Source organism: Boleophthalmus pectinirostris, unplaced genomic scaffold, assembly GCF_026225935.1.
Source record: "Boleophthalmus pectinirostris isolate CB_2022bp ecotype Guang Dong unplaced genomic scaffold, ASM2622593v1 HiC_scaffold_16, whole genome shotgun sequence".
In the NCBI taxonomy this organism is placed as follows: Eukaryota; Metazoa; Chordata; class Actinopteri; order Gobiiformes; family Gobiidae; genus Boleophthalmus; species Boleophthalmus pectinirostris.
The window spans coordinates 36,816,473-36,834,375 of record NW_026571095.1 but is presented as its reverse complement, the minus strand read 5'-3'; the positions used below and the strand labels follow the sequence as shown (position 1 = coordinate 36,834,375).

The 17,903-nt window shown below is 41.6% G+C and overlaps 4 protein-coding genes across 9 annotated transcripts in view; 2 read left to right on the top strand and 2 right to left on the bottom strand.

The window, feature by feature from the left end:
• On the top strand, positions 1-3,227 carry LOC129408417 (HORMA domain-containing protein 1-like). 3 transcript variants are annotated; one of them, XM_055152093.1, is made up of 14 exons: positions 1-108; positions 294-386; positions 1,323-1,467; positions 1,567-1,630; positions 1,718-1,754; positions 1,827-1,847; positions 1,925-1,951; positions 2,021-2,088; positions 2,171-2,319; positions 2,403-2,488; positions 2,556-2,681; positions 2,755-2,803; positions 2,877-2,917; positions 3,002-3,185. In XM_055152093.1, the coding sequence occupies exons 1-14, from the start codon at positions 28-30 to the stop codon at positions 3,047-3,049; spliced, it is 1,035 nt and encodes a 344-aa protein (XP_055008068.1). In that variant the 5' UTR covers positions 1-27; the 3' UTR covers positions 3,050-3,185. The 3 variants fall into 3 exon arrangements, with proteins under 3 accessions (XP_055008068.1, XP_055008069.1, XP_055008070.1); XM_055152094.1 differs by lacking the exon at positions 1,827-1,847 and having other exon boundaries at positions 2,879-2,917; positions 3,002-3,227; XM_055152095.1 differs by lacking the exon at positions 1-108 and having other exon boundaries at positions 383-1,083.
• On the bottom strand, positions 2,802-6,861 carry LOC129408416 (4-trimethylaminobutyraldehyde dehydrogenase B-like). Its single transcript, XM_055152092.1, is given in 13 exon segments — positions 2,802-3,569; positions 3,653-3,765; positions 3,841-3,982; positions 4,057-4,144; positions 4,223-4,411; positions 4,906-5,046; positions 5,124-5,320; positions 5,416-5,550; positions 5,725-5,854; positions 5,932-6,077; positions 6,241-6,325; positions 6,327-6,466; positions 6,555-6,861. Coding segments are annotated over 12 exon segments (1,551 nt in total). The 5' UTR covers positions 6,417-6,466; positions 6,555-6,861; the 3' UTR covers positions 2,802-3,474.
• A 2,767-nt stretch (positions 6,862-9,628) lies between these two features.
• Positions 9,629-11,384, bottom strand: LOC129408402 (uncharacterized). 3 transcript variants are annotated; one of them, XM_055152041.1, is made up of 9 exons: positions 11,263-11,384; positions 11,111-11,202; positions 10,982-11,047; positions 10,823-10,911; positions 10,654-10,759; positions 10,493-10,598; positions 10,284-10,369; positions 10,075-10,185; positions 9,629-9,969 (listed from the first exon to the last, which is right to left on the bottom strand). In XM_055152041.1, exons 2-8 carry the CDS (start codon positions 11,174-11,176, stop codon positions 10,075-10,077), a joined length of 630 nt encoding a protein of 209 aa, XP_055008016.1. In that variant the 5' UTR covers positions 11,177-11,202; positions 11,263-11,384; the 3' UTR covers positions 9,629-9,969. The 3 variants fall into 3 exon arrangements, with proteins under 3 accessions (XP_055008016.1, XP_055008015.1, XP_055008014.1); XM_055152040.1 differs by having other exon boundaries at positions 10,063-10,185; positions 11,111-11,378; XM_055152039.1 differs by having other exon boundaries at positions 11,111-11,378.
• Positions 11,385-17,421: 6,037 nt separating this feature from the next.
• Positions 17,422-17,903, top strand: part of LOC110174500 (rho GTPase-activating protein 12-like) — a 42,923-nt gene continuing 42,441 nt past the window's right edge. For both annotated transcript variants that reach the window (XM_055151644.1, XM_055151643.1), the window contains exon 1: positions 17,422-17,662. The gene's annotated coding sequence lies outside the window, so the exon portion shown is untranslated. The remainder of the gene's footprint in view (positions 17,663-17,903) is intronic.

The following is a 17,903-nucleotide window of genomic DNA, read 5'->3' as shown; positions in this document are numbered from 1 at the left end:
AGGGTATTCTAAGGCAGATCACTATAAATGACATCCCAGTTGGTCGTTCTGTTGATGAAACCCTGCGCCTGGTCCAAGCATTTCAGTTCACCGACAAATATGGAGAAGGTACAAACAACTGTTGCAAAACAATCCAAAAAATTCCAAACATTCAACAAATTCATAGCCTAATGATATAGTCCTGATACTATAGGCTTCTTACATTTGCTACTCTCTATCTGTTTAAATGATACTAGCACATGTCTGCTGTTTTGTCTTCTGGGCCAGAACTCATTACCAGCTTATCTTTTCAGTCTGCCCTGCCGGCTGGAAACCAGGAAGTGACACCATCAAACCAGACATCCAAAAGAGTAAAGACTTTTTCTCCAAGCAGTAATAAGCCCAAGGTCAGGATCTGCTGCCTGCTGTAACATCATTTCAATATTCATGTTTGTTGCAGTAATGTATTTTTGTCTAGAGAAAATTACTTCTTTAAACGTCTAATGTAATGTTTTATATGTTTTGTATTGTTTAAAGTTAGACCACAAGACACCCAGGTTGCTATCGTAATAAATTGTATTATTTATTATTGTTCAACTTTTTTAAAATTTCATTTTACAAAACACTTGGAATAAAAAGGAAAATGTAAACCTTTAGTAATGTTTTTAGTGAAAAGTTTATGTGCGGGGATTGTGGAAATAAGAAAGGCTTTTAAATGTTGATAGAAGCTAACAACTAAATAAATGTTTATGCAGACAATCATTCAAGACAGTGATTGCTTTATTTCGATGTGTTTTAAAGTGCATATCACTCAAAATAACTATGGATCTGTGCACTTTTGAACGCATCTTCCGACGGCGGGAATTTTCAGCACTAGATTAAAAAAGAAAACGCAAAATTACAATTATGGTGCTGATCAGCAATTTATTAGGTGCAGCTTGAGACATTTTTTTGTATACAGCTTAACGTTTTAAGTTATTGCTATTATAGTATATTGTTATTACGGTATAATTTATTTTACAAACCGAGGTAGCGTTAATATTAAAAGTAAAAATGTCTGCTAGCAAGACGCGCATTAAGAAAAGCAAAGAGGAAACAGCAGAGGCAAGTTTTACAATAAGTAATATAATAGATACAAACTTATGTTTTTTTTTTTTGTTTGTTTTTTTCTAGAGATCACGTAAAAATCATTATTAATAGCTATAGATGTACATTTTTGGTCATGTTTCGGTCTTGTCTCGCCCTAGCTAATTGCGCCATCATGTGGCTTTCAGACTCACGACTGTGTAAAAGCTGTTACGTTTTTGTTTTTGTAATGAATAACACACTATGTATTCTCAAAGTGGACAGGGTTATTTCAAGGCGACTTGAAGACCGAGCAGGCGTCGCTTGTGTTTGTGAAGAGGATGATGGCTGTGGCCGTGTCCTCCATCACTTATCTCCGGGGTATTTTTCCAGAGGACGCCTACAGGTCCAGATACTTGGAGGGTAAAGAGAAATATGAAATAGATCAATCTCCAACTGCTGAACACACATCAAGGCGTTCATTTATTTATACGTGTTTACTTCATTTTTTTATACCAACAGATTTGTGCATTAAAGTCTTGCGTGAAGACTGCAGCACCCCTGGAGCAAACAAAGTTGTGAAATGGTAATTTTGCCTGAAGATAGCACATATACAATAATACCAATTTTTTCTAAAAAAAACCCCAACAACTTTCAAATCTCCATGTTTCAGGATGATGGGCTGCTTTGATGCATTAGAAAAGCAATATGTAAGTTTTTTTTTTTTTTTGTAGAAATAAGGGATTTGCAAAATATAAATTTATTTCTTTTGTCTTGTTAAGCTCCAGATTGTGTTTATTGGGGTAAGTTATAAAAAGGTCATGATATGTTATAACATACTATGTAATAATGGTTAACAATTTTGCTTTGACAATTGTAGGTCTACACAAACCCTGATGATCCCAATGTAAGTGTTTTAATAGTATATATAATAAAATTAACATACATTCAATCAAAAGCATCTTGTTTCTTTTAGTGCATAATTGAGTCCTACCAGTTTAAATTTAAGTATACAGAAAAGGGCCCAGAGCTAAACATCCTCAGGTTTGAAGACACACATAAGCATTGTTTTATGCAGTCATTGATCATTTAATACAATTAATCCCTTTCATGTCTTATTTTATAGGAACAATGCTGTGCGGATGCAGGTGACTCTAGAGGACACCAAAAGAGCATCTGTGCTGCTCATCAGAAAGCTCTTTTTGCTTATGCAGAATTTAGGCTCCCTCCCCAACAATGTCTACCTGACCATGAAGCTTTACTACTATGATGACAGTAAGTGACCTAATATTCAAGAACCAGTAGATAAAATGCTGCAATGTTAACAAACAAACATGAGAATAAACGTCTTGTTATAGTGACTCCTGAGGACTATGAACCCCCTGGCTTTAAAGAGGGTGAATGTGACAGTCTGTGGTTTGAAGGCACTGCCATTCACTTTAAGGTTGGTAGCGATTGAAGTCTTGAATTAGAAAACCTGAACTAATTCTGCAGTCATTGCATTTCTTCAGGTTGGCAATGTGCAGACACCTTTCCACACTTTGAGGGTGCGTGTCTCTGCAGAACAAGGTCGACTGGCCAAGCTTCAAGAAGGGAACTACCTGAGAGACAGCAAACTTGAGAAAAATGTCAAAATGGTCTGTACACAAATATTTTTTTATTTGTAAACTTCACAGACCTTGTTTTAATGTTTGGTATATAAACCAACAGGACTATCAAAAGAAGGAAATTGACGAAGAGGATGTCCCTTCAGAAGATGGTATACAAAAGTACTTCTAGTTTATCTTAAATGTATTACTTCAATGTTCATAATTCTTCTTCATTCAAAATAGAGTCTGCGCAGTTCAAGAAGCCCACACAGCCTCTGGCAAAGGTAAAACAGAAATAAAAAACTGTAGCAGTTAGCAAAGGCACACAAATGGCCACATTAAAATCTATGTTTTTGTTTTTTTCACAGAGAAAGGCAATGGGCAAGACACAGGCCAAAAGGAAAAGAATAATCTAAAATGTTTCTATAGTGATTATTGATAAATTATCATTGCTTTGTTGTAAACATTTTATCTCATATTTATTATATTGCAAAGTAAGGATTTAATAAAATATGTTTATGTTGTTTAAAAGAGGTCAAGCATTTTGCTGTTATGTACAAAAGAGTACATGTATCATTCACTACATGTTTTGAATAAAATATTTGTTTCAAAAATTAAGATTGGTGATCTATACAGTGAAATTATTTACGGTATATGTAAATAAATATGTAGCTAGTTGTATAGTGCACTAATATTTAAAATTACAATCATAGTAATTAAGAGCATCTACTTCAACATAACAGTAAATAGTGGCTTAATTGTTCAGACAAAAATCAAGTACTTCAAGTATTTTCCCAGACCTAAAATGTGTTTCAATAGTTCACTAATTGCAATCTGTTTTTCAGAAAAGGCTGTCCACATCTCCCATCTCCACAAAAACAGTCTTTAGCTGTGAGTAGTACTCTATTGTGACCTGTCCGTTCTCTCGCCCAATGCCTGGAAAAGTACAAAATACAAGATTATTAGGGGATTTATAAATGCAGATTATTTGTTGCCATTAAATCATCAGTAGTTTGTACCTGACATCTTAAAACCTCCAAAAGGCACTTCCACAGGAGTTATGTTGTAATTATTGATGAAACAGGAACCAGCCTTCAGATGTTCAACTATCCGATGGGCTCTTCTCACATCCCTAAGACCATAATAAAATGGGTGGTAATTGATCATCCATCCACAAGACAATTTTAAATTATTCTTTCTGTTTTACCTGGTAAAAACTCCAGCAGCCAGGCCCAAACTAGTATCATTTGCTCTATGTAGTACTTCCTCTTCTGTTTCAAATGACAGCACAGACATGACAGGACCAAAGATCTCCTCCTTCACACACGTCATGTCATCAGTGCAGATTCCTAAAAAAAAAAACACTGAAGTTTAGACTCATTGTATGGGCATTGGAAAATGTATGTATTCTTTTTGATCCAACCGAGTACACATGGAGTCATGTAGTATCCATCTTTAAGTTTGGGATCCGATGGGACGAACACTTCCCCTCCACACAAAACATTTGCTCCCTTCAAAATCAGATATTTTAGATGGATGTTTTTTTTTTAGAATCATAAATAAACCATAACAATGACTTGATAAAATACCTCTTTCTTTGCCTGATTGACATAGGATAACACTTTGTTTAGGTGCGGTCGGTTGACCAGTGCTCCCATTCGAGTAGTCTCCAGCAATGGGTCACCGATTTCTATTGATTTAGTCCTCCTCACAACCTCCTCCACAAACTCTGGCACAATATCTTTCTGAACAAAAACTCTTGTTCCGTTGCTACACACCTGTAACAGTTACATAAACAAATACATTTGTGCAAAAATGAAAAATAGTACTAAACGACTACAATTTTAAAAAGGGACCATATGTAAGAAAACAACTGTGTCTCCAGATATGAGGTAGACATGTTCAAATCATATATAGCTATTACTGTAATACTTCTATTCAAAAACACTGAACATGAAAGCCAAGTTATTTGGTGTTTTTGGTTCTCAAAATAATTTATTCAGTTAGAAAGTAGAATGAGCCTCACATGAGTCATTTGGTTAAAATGTAAAGACTTTCTGATCTGAATCCTCACCACCTAAACCACAGCATCTACAGCAAATCATTAATCAGTGTCTCTGCTACAGTATATATTTTCCCTATATTGAGCATGAGGAAAATGTGTATGCCCTTTATCTGCAAGTAGATGACAACCCACATTCAGTTGTAATTACCTCTTTTAAAACTTTAAGAGCACAGAGTACATACAGTTCCTTTAAGACTAGAGCAATACCTGTCCTTGAGAGAGAAAATTGGCCATCAGAGCCCCTCTCACTGCGTTTTCTAGATCACAGTCATTAAAAATCAGCAATGGAGACTTTCCTCCAAGTTCAAGAGTCACAGGTTTGACCCCCTGAGAGGCCATTTCCATTATCTGAGAAAGAGAAGGGGTATTTAGAGGTAACATACAATCTATTGCATTGACTTTACTGTTAAACTAAAGACTGAGACCTTTTTGCCTGTGGGTACACTTCCAGTAAACGACACCTTAGCAATGTCAGGGTGCTGGCACAGTAGTCGGCCCACCTCTTGTCCACCCTGGACAATGTTAAAAAGCCCTTGCGGAGCTCCAGCTTGAGCATATATTTCTGCTAATAACACAGCTGTCACTGGCGTCACCGGGGATGGCTTAAAGATCATAGCATTTCCTTTAAGGGACATTGAAAGTTTGCTTTACAAAATATCTGTGATCTACATTAAATGTTATGTATTACAGTGTTAACAAAAACCTTAATAGGCCTACCACATGCCAGAGCTGGTGCGGATTTCCAAGCAGCGATTTGAAAGGGATAGTTCCATGCACCGATGCCAGCACAGACCCCTAAAGGCTCTCTTCGAGTGTAGGCAAAGGATCCACCTGGTAACTGGACATGTTGGCCTGAAACAAAACAAGTTTTTAAGGATTGCCTAACTGGCACTTTTTCAATTCACTAAGAGCAACTATAGAGCAACATAGTTGGTCTGTTCACATGTGCCAGTCTTGGCTCATGTTTGACCCGCAGTTCAAGATGACTGAGTTGAAACATTTCAAAATATTAAAATTATTTCAGACCTGACATGGTGCTGGCCAACCCAGCATAGTATTCTATACAAAGTCTGGCAGAATCAACATCCAAACGAGCCTCTGTAATGGACTTTCCATTATTAACAACTTCCATCTGTGCAATCTCCTCTCTTCTGCTCTGCACAAAAACATTTTATCAAAATATTAATATAGAGACAGAAGACTTCAAACATGTTATGGCCACTACAAGACTACCTCAATAATGTGTGCAGCTTCGATTAAGATCCTGGCCCTCTCCATCCCAGACATTTTGCTCCAGTAGTTGAAAGCTGACTTGGCATTATTCACAGCTTCGTTGACATCTTCAGGACCACACTGGTGTAACTGGCACAAAACACGTCCTACAAAGCAACAGCATTCGGTTATCTAGAGACGTGTGTTGAGAGGCTGGGTGGGGGTGGGGGTGGGGTTGGGGGGTGAAATAACAAAGCATTTTTGTTGAGTTCAAAGATCAGTGTGAGGTAATAAAGTCGACAGCTATGTTGCAGAAATAAAATGTCTTGCCTGTTGCTGGTTCGTATACGTTTTCCACGTTGCTTTTTTGTGTGCTAGATCTTCTCTCTCCAGCCCAGAAGTTCAGTGGCTCCTGAGATGTTTACAGATCCCGAGGAGACCCCTCTCACCAGCCCCAGAGACGCGGCACGACAGGGGTGCAGAGTCAAAGCCAGCCTCGAGAGCATGACGAGATCGGATCTGTCGCTTCTTTACCCGAGCAGATCAAAACACTGTGCTGCACAAACAAGTTGACAACATTGAATATCTAAAGTTTAAACGGCGTACATGAAATAAGCAGTTTTGTTTGACCCAGTTAAACTTACCCTGCGGTGCGTCTATGCGGTCATGAGTATAAAATAGCGGATTTTCAGTTACATTACAAAGTTGCTCTGAGCTTTCTGCTGCTAGTACTTCTTAGATCTATGGGCGGGACCGGAGCTACAGCGGCTCTGGCGTCAGAGTACGTCGGCAGAGTCGGCGTCAGAGCACATCTACTGGAGGGGCATGGGTCACCAGCAGGGGGGGCACTGCCATTTGAGAAATATTTTAACGCGGTGGAGTCATACACAGCAGACATGCTATCAAACACGTTTTTCTTTAACAGTATTAGGCTAATTATGTGTTGTTATTATAATCATTATTATATTAAGATTATTATTATTATTAGCTGCAATAGTTGTTGAGGTTGTGTGGTAGACGATACGCACACAAGACAATAATAAAAGGTTGAGGTTTATTAAAAAACAATAAGTCCTGCCACTGGTTGTAAACATTAAACAACAGCCTCTCGTCAAAAACACCTCTGAACTAGAAATAGCCACGCATCGGACAGCACCAGGGCTGTAGTGAACGTGGTACGCGAGTCGCCGTCCAGTCCTGTCCTATAGAGACCTGAGACTTGAGGGACCGGGACTAAACCAGGACTAAACCAGGACTAAACCAGGACTAAACCAGGACTAAACCAGGACTAAACCAGGACTAAACCAGGACCAGTGGCGGCTGATGGTATAATTTTTGGGAGGAGCACCAAGGGCAAAATTATAAATATATATTATGAATAATATATGTATTATATATATATAGGCTGTAGTATTACAACAAATACCAGAAACAGACATTTTGGTTAGTATTGGCTGAACAGTATCGATCAGAGCACAATGAACAGCCAAGCACAAACTTTACGCAACAACACAACGTAACACACCGCTCACACCCAGACCCAACAACGTCAGTAAAACTACAATAAGAGACATGAACACAGATGCCGCTCCTACAGCACACGACAGAACAACCAGAGCAGCTCCATCGCACCCACCAGCTCATTTACGCACTATTAACTATTAACACTATAACACTATTTAACTATTAACACCATAACACTATTTACCTGTGAGGCTCCAAATTCAGATTTGCCGCAAACTAATGAAAACCAGCCTCTTACCTTCTCCAGAGACTGAAGCAGAATGTTTCCTCTATCCGCTGTCCCACTGGTTCTGTTTCCAAAAGTCCAATATGAAGAGATGAAACTGGTCCAAAATCCTGGTCCAGTCTGGTCCGTGACGCGAGGTCCGGGAGCCGAGTGCACAAGATGGTTGTAAAATTAGTCTTAATCCCACTTCCCACTTAAATCTGAAAGTTACGGTCAGTCCATATCAGCACCAGGACACCAGGTAGAATTATGCCTCTGCGCGCTATGCTCAGGTCAAACTTTTACACCCAGAAACGAGCGGACAAAGGCGGATAGAGCAGCGAGCGACTGCCCTGGCCCCGGCGGCGGCAGCGAGAGTCCCAGCGGCGACTGCCCCGAGTCCGGGCATCGACAGTCCCGGTGTTCCGGATTGTCTGGCGATCAGCTTAACTGGTAAAGGCGGAGCCACATCTGGAAGGATGGGGGCGTGTCCTCTCGCTTCCATTCACTCCCATAGAGACACAAAACTGTCGGAGTTGTATTGTCGCGTTAAACCTTCTTTATCGTGGCGTATTACTTCCCCATTGAAAATTAATCCAAATGTATCCCGCGCATGTTCCCATCAAGACCTGGTGTCTGAAATGACAAACTTTGCTCTTTACTGCAGCGCATGAACGCGCTCAACCACTTGATCTGGTCGCTGCTCCAGACGCTCCTATAACAGGTGACATATCGCTATGTGTCATGTAACAAATACAAATGGTCAAGCACAAAATGCTGTCCGTGTCTTCACTGTCATGAATGTTGTGTTTGTGTAGACATGTACAGACTTATATAATGTGTACAATGATGTAGTTCACACAATTTGCTACCAAAATAGGGATTGACTCATTGCATCATTTTGACACAATCACCCAGAGTGAAATCTTACACAACATCTCGCTGTGAACACAACAGGTAGACTACATCTCCTGCTTCCAGATCCAGATGTGGTGGGCGTGTCCACTCGGCTGTAGATGCGGTGGGCGTGCACCTTAACAACTTGATCTGGTTGTCGCTGCGCTGCGGCTGCAGACGCTTCATGTCATCAACTAATATGGTTCTTGTGCTCTCTTTCAAGTCGCAAACCTGCCGATAAAAATACCCAAAGATAAACTGTTGCCAGTCCTGTTACTCTCAAGGGTCTGCGTGTGTAGAGATAGGCCTATATTATATGTACATGTATGCAATGTGACATTTCACACAATTTGCTGCCTTAATATGGGTCTAAACTAGGATCAAACCAGATATAAAACATCTTGTTTGTAGACTACAGGTAGACTACATCTCCTGCTTCCAGATCCAGATGTGGTGGGCGTGTCCACTTGGCTGCAGATGCGCGTGCACGTGCCTTAACCACTTGATCTGGTTGTTGTTGCGCTGCGGCTGTAGACGCTCTATGTTATAATGTAGTCCCTTATTAGCAACCCAAATCTGCTCATAAAAATGCACACATTTATTTTGTTATTTATGTAGTCGTGTGTCATAAGTTGTATTGGCTCGGCCAATATATAAATTCAAGTCATTTCATGCCGTGGAAACTGTCGGCATTATTCTGGCCACAATCATCTACTGTCCAGTATTAGGGAACATCTTAATGTGAGCACAACACGTAAGTGAAATTTTCTGACTACAGGTGGGGGGCATGACCACTCAAATTCGTTAAGAATACGTCACTGTCTTGCGTAGGATATGTGTGCCCCTAGAAGCTGACTGCACAGAACAAATGACATTGCAGTCTAGCTCTTGGCCTCGAATTGTTTACACTTCAATTATATGACCCATTTAGAACATAGTTATGTACTGTCTTACATGGTCAATTAGGTCTTAGTACCAATAGTAAGCAGTCTGATGTAGACGTTGCATGATCAAATAATGTATACTTACTGATTTGAGCAAACTATTTCTCAATAAATAAAATTCAGGCTTGGTACATTTCAGAAACCGGGAAAGAAAACTTTATTGCCATTGTCATTGAACATCATAAAAAAATGAATACCAACAATAATTTATGTATAAGAAATTCATCACAAAACAAATTGTAAAAATAGGGCAGTGCTACATTCACTATCACGGACCACACCACAATTATGGTATCCGATAAAAGATATTTATTGATGATGGATAGATGTGATGGTTGAGATGGGTCTCAAGATGGGGGCTCTGTCTTGGGTGGTCAGCCCAGTTGATTCAGGACAGCCCTCCTTATAGATGAGACCTTCAGGCTGAAGGATGAATGAGACACAGGGTGGAGGGAGAGAGTGGAGACAGATAGTGTTGTCGGGATATGCCTGTGTAAATATGGAAGGTGGGGTTGAGTTGAGCTGTGGTTAACTGGAGAGGAGCAGTCCTGCTCCTGAATCTGTTAATGTCAATCATATTACCAGTAACCCCACCTAGTTTGGTGGTGGTAAAGACAGGCACAAAAAGCAATAATAATCCACATCAACTGGTGGGTTCCCAACACACGTGCTGTGGAACCACTTGTCACAGCCATCACACTGGATCTGTATGTAAAAAACAAATAAAGGGGAGAGGGTGGGCTTCTCATTAACCTTGAACAGTACCCCAAACTGACACAATTTTGGATAGGAAAGGCCTTTACCCAGTGAATGTCTCCCTCTTCATCCTCGTCTAGAGAGACATTTTCCCAATTGATGCCACAAACGTGGCATCGGTTTTTCAAGTTGTCTGTGAACACAGAACATTTTTAAGTGCATGTTATTAATTACACTATTTAATGCAAGAATGGGTTTACTGATGGAGTCAGAGCTGCTACTGTGGTGAATGCCTCAGTTCAATACTTCACTGTACCTGTGGCCTGGAGGAGTGTTGTAAGTATCTCCTTTCTAAGAGCTGCAACTCCCTCTGGGTCGACACGGTAATGTGGCAGCTCCCCAGAGAGAATTCGTTCTGCAAGCTAAAGATGCAAAGTGACTGATCAAGTACCATCATAGATTTTCTTTTTTTTTTACCTTGCAAATGAACACCCCACAGGAACTACCATCCCTCTGTCTAGGGTGGGGCAATGTGGTGCAGGACCATCGGGGGAGAGCAGGGATGTACCTGCGTAGTAGTCCTCTGGAAAATATACTTGCTCAGAACAGATTGTTTTATGGAATTCTAGCATGGCAAAAAAATTACCTAGTTATATCTTGGCAATGTTTTATCTGGTCCTGTCTTGCCCCAAAGGGATCCAGAAACACGGCCCTATGCTCCTTTATATATATGACCTGAAGAAGAAGGAGAAAAGACATTGGAAATTAAAATGAAGATACACATTGCGTTAGTCACAATGCTTACAATTAATGTCCAATGGCTGTTGTGGCACACTCCCCCAACTGCCACTTCATAATTGAGCAGATTGAGCTGGAATATAAATTCATTACAATAAAAAGTTCATGCATAGTCATTGGTGGCTCATATAATTACCTTCTTCAGGGGCCTGGCAGTTCCTTCCCACAGTGCCGTCAGGTAGAGGCTGTCTAGGACCACCATTGGCCTGTCCGCTGCCCTTGTTAAAACTGTAAGGTATGCATTCACAACCTGGAAAGATAAAGATACACATACACATACACACATACCTCACTTTCTACATAACTGTTTGGAGACAGTGACATCAGGTCCTCTGTATAAAGGCGGTAATTGCCTATGCAGGCCCACAGACACCTGCCTGGGTTTCTCCCAGCCCACAGTTCCTGTATCACTGCCAACAACAATAACAATTAATGGTTATACCTACATACTTTGAACGGTGCCATGCTGAGGCTGAGGCTGAGGCTGAGGCTGATGGCTTGAGGCTGAGGCTGAGGCTGAGGCTGGTGGGGCGGCAGAGGCTGAGGCTGAGGCTGGTGGGGCGGCAGAGAGGCTGAGGCTGAGGCTGAGGCTGGCTGGTGGGGCGGCTGAGAGAGGCTGAGGCTGAGGCTGAGGCTGTGGCTGGTGGGCGGCAGAGGCTGAGGCTGAGGCTGAGGCTGGTGGGGCGGCTGAGGCTGAGGCTGGTGAGGCTGAGGCTGAGGCTGGTGGGGCGGCAGAGGCTGAGGCTGGTGGCAGAGGCTGAGGCTGAGGCTGGTGGGGCGGCAGAGGCTGAGGCTGAGGCTGAGGCTGAGGCTGAGGCTGGTGGGGCGGCTGAGGCTGAGGCTGAGGCTGAGGCTGAGGCTGGCTGGGGGCGGCAGAGGCTGAGGCTGTGGCTGGCTGAGGGCGGCAGAGGCTGAGGCTGAGGCTGAGGCTGTGGCTGGTAGGGCGGCAGAGGCTGAGGCTGTGGCTGGTGGGCGGCAGGCTGAGGCTGAGGCTGCAGAGGCTGAGGCTGAGGCTGGTGGGGCGGCAGAGGCCGAGGCTGGAGTTTGAATGGAATGCGCTTTGCGGGGACAATATATCTTGTTAAATTGTCAATATTGACCACACTTTTCCTTTTTTTAGTGTCTTCAATTGTAATACTTTTGCCATCCACAGCTGTGAAAGGACATATTTCATTGAGGCATAAATTCATCTTCAAAACATGTGATTTAAGGAGATATTGACTTGAGTTAATTACCCATAATAGTGAATGGACCCAAGAGATCGCTCTCCAGTTTCCCCCCTTTCCTCTGTAGGGCCTTGTTGTTTTTTTGAAGAACAAGGTCCCCAACCTGCAAATTTTCCTCTATGCCTGTCTCCATCCGTTTCTTAATTATTTTATTTTGGCTTTTAGCCACATTTGTTTTTACCGCGCTATAGATGTTTTGTATTTTCAGGCCCTCATGTAATTCCTCTTTCAGCATCACTGATGTGACCCTGTCCTCATTTACCTGAAAGGAAATACACAAATGAACAATACATTTTATACAGTGGATATGTACAGTCTATTTTTATACACTGACCTCATATTTTTCAGGTATTTCCGACGGGTATCTTGCCTCACGCCCAAACATCAAGTAATAAGGGCTATGGTTTGTGGTGAGCTGTTTTTTTGGTACGCAGTGCAAACATTGTGGCCTGCAATGCCTGGTCCCACGTGTCAGGATGCTCACTCACCATTTTGTTGAGGGATCTGACATACATTCACAAATCATCACAAAACTTAATATACTGTGTAACTCTTATGAGATTAAACTTGCCTTTGAATGGTCCCATTCAGTTTTTCTACCAGCCCATTGGTCTGAGGGTGGTAGGGGGAGGCCAGGCTGCGTTTGATTCCCAGCTTGGCGCACAGCTGAGAGTTCAGCTAATGGAGCACAAACAGCTGTAACAGCTGTTCTGACATAATGGACAATTGTATAATTGCATCTTACCTTGTTTCTAAATTCTGATCCTTGGTCAGTAAGGAGCCTCTTTGGAGCACCAAATCTATAAAAGAAATCCAAAATGCACTCCTGCACCTCCACTGCAGTTTTGGTTTTAAGAGGGTATGCCTCTGCCCACTTGGTAAAATAGTCCACCATTACACAGATGTAATGGTGGCCATTTTTTGTTGGATGTAGTTTCCCAACCAGATCCATTCCCACAAGCTCCAGTGGTTCAGATACCTATTACAGAACATAAAGTTGAGCAATTCAGTGAAATCCTCTATGCGAAATGTACTACATTTTAAGCACTTACCTCAATGGGGATGTACATTGTTTTGTCTTTCAGATTAGATCTTTTCTTCTGGCACTGGGGGCATTCATTGATCTGGAATTAAAGAGACATATTGTGTTAGACTGTATTCAGACTTTTATATGAATCAATGTAATCAAGAATCAGCTTACCCATTTCTGAATGTCAGCTTGCATTCCAGGCCAGTAATACCTCAAAATGATGGCACTGTGGGTCTTTTCCCTCCCACAGTGTCCACCAATTTGGCTAGTGTGAAATTCTTCAAAAACTCCACTTGCCTCCTCAGCGGTCAGGACCACTTTGGCCCAGTGAAACTGGAAGGAGCGCTTCCGTTGGCACTTGTAATACAGCTGCCCATCTGGTAGACACGTTCCCAACATGCATGGCAATAAGTGTGCACATTCATGTAAAATTCTTGAACAATTGCTGTGTGCTCACCCTTCACCATGTACGATTCTGCCCTCCTTTTGATTATGCCCCTCTGCGTACCATCGGCATCACTAGGGAACCTTTGGTGTACCAAATACTGGACCAGCTCCTGGACAATTTTGGGGTCCATAGTGTCCAACTCACCCTAAATTTCCCTACAACTGAAACTACACTTCACTAACCTAATATAAACTAACTGTCCTAACTGAAATTTATCCCTAACTCTAAAATTAAACTATGCCTCTCTAAACTGTGAACGTATTCTATACCCTGTACTGAACTCAAATATTCTCTATAACTGTACTCTGTATTAAACTCAAAAATTCTCTATAACTGTACTCTGTATTAAACTCAAATATTCTCTAACTGTACTCTGTATTAAACTCAAATATTCTCTAGAACTGTACTCTGTATAACCTAACTCAAATCTTCACTATAATATAACTCAAATCTCCACTACATCTATATCTGTATATCTCAACTCAAAATCTCACTGTGAACTAAAAATGTCTGACTAAACTCTCCCAATGTCTAAACTGAAATACTAAACTATCCTATAACTATGTCTGTGTCACTGTTCTATATATAATTTACCTGACTTTTATTCCTACCTGCATGCATACTCCAAAGACTGACAAAAGGATGCCACCAGTTTATATAGGTTACTGATTAGTTGCACCTGTTAGCAGGCCTTGCCCGTCTCACAGGAGGACGGCATTCTTACAGGATGTTCAATGACATGGGAAGGATACTCCACTGTATGAGGCAACAGTGGCTCAGTAGTTAGAGCAGTGGCCCTCTCAACTCAAAAATCAAAGGATTCATTCTTGCTTGTGATAATCCACAATCTGGTGCTCTGTCCTTAGGCATGACACTTCACCCACCGAACCCAGTATGAAAGTGGTGTGTGTGATTGGTGTTGCAGATTTGTCAGTCAGCCCCATACTATTGCAGCTATGGCAATTTCAGGACAATTGGCTCTACAGCCCGTTTTCAAGAGGCATACAAGCCTCTAAACTACACTCTAAACTCTATACAGTTTATGTGTTCATTGTGTAGTGGTTTTCAGTGATGTTGATGTGATGTTGATGCTCTAACATCCTTGTCTGTCTCTGGTTAGATGAATGTATATTCTGTACCACAAAGCATAATAGGCAAACACGTTCACATTTTTTTTTTTTATTCTATAAAGACCGATTACACATGTGCATTAGGGATGACAAATAGTGAGCGTGTAAAAGACTGAAGGCCTATATGGTAGTTACTTCTTTTCATGGTACACGCCCACCACATTTACAGTGGCGTGGTCATGCCCCCCACCTGTAGTCAGAAAATTTCACTTACGTGTTGTGCTCACATTAAGATGTTCCCTAATACTGGACAGTAGATGATTGTGGCCAGAATAATGCCGACAGTTTCCACGGCATGAAATGACTTGAATTTATATATTGGCCGAGCCAATACAACTTATGACACACGACTACATAAATAACAAAATAAATGTGTGCATTTTTATGAGCAGATTTGGGTTGCTAATAAGGGACTACATTATCACATAGAGCGTCTACAACCGCAGCGCAACAACAACCAGATCAAGTGGTTAAGGCACGTGCACGCGCATCTGCAGCCAAGTGGACACGCCCACCACATCTGGATCTGGAAGCAGGAGATGTAGTCTACCTGTAGTCTACAAACAAGATGTTTTATATCTGGTTTGATCCTAGTTTAGACCTAGTTTAGACCCATATTAAGGCAGCAAATTGTGTGAAATGTCACATTGCATACATGTACATATAATATAGGCCTATCTCTACACACGCAGACCCTTGAGAGTAACAGGACTGGCAACAGTTTATCTTTGGGTATTTTTATCGGCAGGTTTGCGACTTGAAAAGAGAGCACAAGAACCATATTAGTTGATGACATGAAGCGTCTGCAGCCGCAGCGCAGCGACAACCAGATCAAGTTGTTAAGGTGCACGCCCACCGCATCTACAGCCGAGTGGACACGCCCACCACATCTGGATCTGGAAGCAGGAGATGTAGTCTACCTGTTGTGTTCACAGCGAGATGTTGTGTAAGATTTCACTCTGGGTGATTGTGTCAAAATGATGCAATGAGTCAATCCCTATTTTGGTAGCAAATTGTGTGAACTACATCATTGTACACATTATATAAGTCTGTACATGTCTACACAAACACAACATTCATGACAGTGAAGACACGGACAGCATTTTGTGCTTGACCATTTGTATTTGTTACACGACATAGCGATATGGCACCTGTTATAGGAGCGTCTGGAGCAGCGACCAGATCAAGTGGTTGAGCGCGTTCATGCGCTGCAGTAAAGAGCAAAGTTTGTCATTTCAGACACCAGGTCTTGATGGAAACATGCGCGGGATACATTTGGATTAATTTTCAATGGGGAAGTAATACGCCACGATAAAGAAGGTTTAACGCGACAATACAACTCCGACAGTTTTGTGTCTCTATGGGAGTGAATGGAAGCGAGAGGACACGCCCCCATCCTTCCAGATGTGGCTCCGCCTTTACCAGTTAAGCTGATCGCCAGACAATCCNATTATGAACAACCTGAAACTAAGAAAAATACAATTTCAACACAAAGTTTGAACATGAACTTGTCTGTAAACAGGAATAAGTCCAGTTTTGTTGTAAAATCCTGCACTCGGCTCCACTTTTCTCATGTTGGACATTTTTCTGATGAGGGTGTCACGGTCAACAGTCAAAACGATCGTCCTTTAAGAGCGTTTGGAAAGAGACAAGTCTTCATTTGTGCTGCTCTGGTGGGAGGGGCCACGTACAGAGACGCTGGAGACGCTGCTGTGATAAACACCACAGAAAATTAACAAGATTTTAATAAAAAATAGAAAAATCCGCCGAGGGCCAGATTAAAGGTCTTGGAGGGCCGGATCTGGCACCCGGGCCATATGTTTGACACCTGTGCTTTAGACAATCATATCAAAGTTTGTACGAATTTGGTGCATTTCAAAAAACAATATAAAAATCAAATCTTACAGAAAAACCTAGAAGACTAGAACCACCGTCCAAACTGCGACTTTAAACTAAACACATGCTTTTCTTTAACTTCTTTAACTTTTTATCTTGGTTTGATCATAAACAATAAACTTTGTGTCTTCTTCATCACTATTATTAGTTTGTACGACCATAAACGAAAACAAAAATCCTTCAATTTTTCATTCTCATTACTGTTTATTTTGTACGATCATAAACGATAAACTTTGTGCAAAGAAAAAAAAAAAAAAAAAAAAAATATATATATATATATATATATATATATATATATATATATATATATAATAAAAAATAAAATAAAAAATAACATAAATAATAAAATTAAATAAAATAAAATTTAATTTAATTTAAAAAATAAAACAATTTAAATAAAATAAAAAAGTAAATAAAAAATAAAATAAATAAATAAAAAATGTTAATAAAATAAAATAAAATATTCTACACGTGGCAATGATCCTCCCACTGTTTTTCCCATTCAGTGAATTTAAAGTTTAAAGTTTTCAGCCAATCACTGACTTAACGCGTCCAATAAGATGTTTTAAACGCGTTAAATTAAATATATGCGTAAATGTGAAAAGTTTGGTTTGTATATCGACAGTTCCACCTCCTCTTCCTCCTCTTTCTCCTCCTCCTCCTCTTCGTCCTGCGCGTTAATCATTCCCCAAAGCGGAAGAAGCGCTGTGAGGTGACGCGCTGGGAGTGACACCTCTGCTCCACTCACGATCCTCCCCGGAGCCACAGACGCGGACACAGCACGGACACACCGGGACCAGGAGCCGCATCTTTCCCCGGGACAGGACGCACCGACAGCCCAGGCGCGCGCAGGGGCGGGGGGGGAGACACACACACGAGCGACGCCGGGGCCCGAGCTGGAGGCGCCGGAGCCCGCGGAGCAGCAGAGGCCACGGAGCCGCGCATTCCAGCGGAGAAGGTGCGTAAAGGCGCGGCCGGGTGTAGCTGCTGCGCGCACGGGGCTCCGGGGTTTAGCCTCGGAGCTAAATCACGGAACTCTGGAGGGAAAAATGGGACCGGAGCGGGTATGACTCGGGTCCGGCGCGGGTCCCGGGTCTTGTGTCTCGGGTCTGTTCCAGGGGACAGACTACCGGGACTGGGTGAAAAGTTAAGCCTCTTAGACTCGCGCGCCTCAAGGCAAAAGCGCAGCCGGAAAATCT

Coding starts and splice junctions, on each gene's coding strand:
- LOC129408417 (XM_055152094.1), top strand. CDS start 28: ATGACATCCCAGTTGGTCGTTCTGTTGATGAAACCCTGCGCCTGGTCC. Junction 2,804..2,878: donor GGATGTCCCTTCAGAAGATG/GTATACAAAAGT, acceptor TTCAAAATAGAG/TCTGCGCAGTTCAAGAAGCC. Junction 2,918..3,001: donor CCACACAGCCTCTGGCAAAG/GTAAAACAGAAA, acceptor TTTTTTTCACAG/AGAAAGGCAATGGGCAAGAC.
- LOC129408402 (XM_055152040.1), bottom strand. CDS start 11,260: ATGTGTGTATGTGTATGTGTATCTTTATCTTTCCAGGTTGTGAATGCA. Junction 10,912..10,981: donor ACAGCCATTGGACATTAATT/GTAAGCATTGTG, acceptor CTTCTTCTTCAG/GTCATATATATAAAGGAGCA. Junction 10,760..10,822: donor CATTGCCAAGATATAACTAG/GTAATTTTTTTG, acceptor TATATTTTCCAG/AGGACTACTACGCAGGTACA.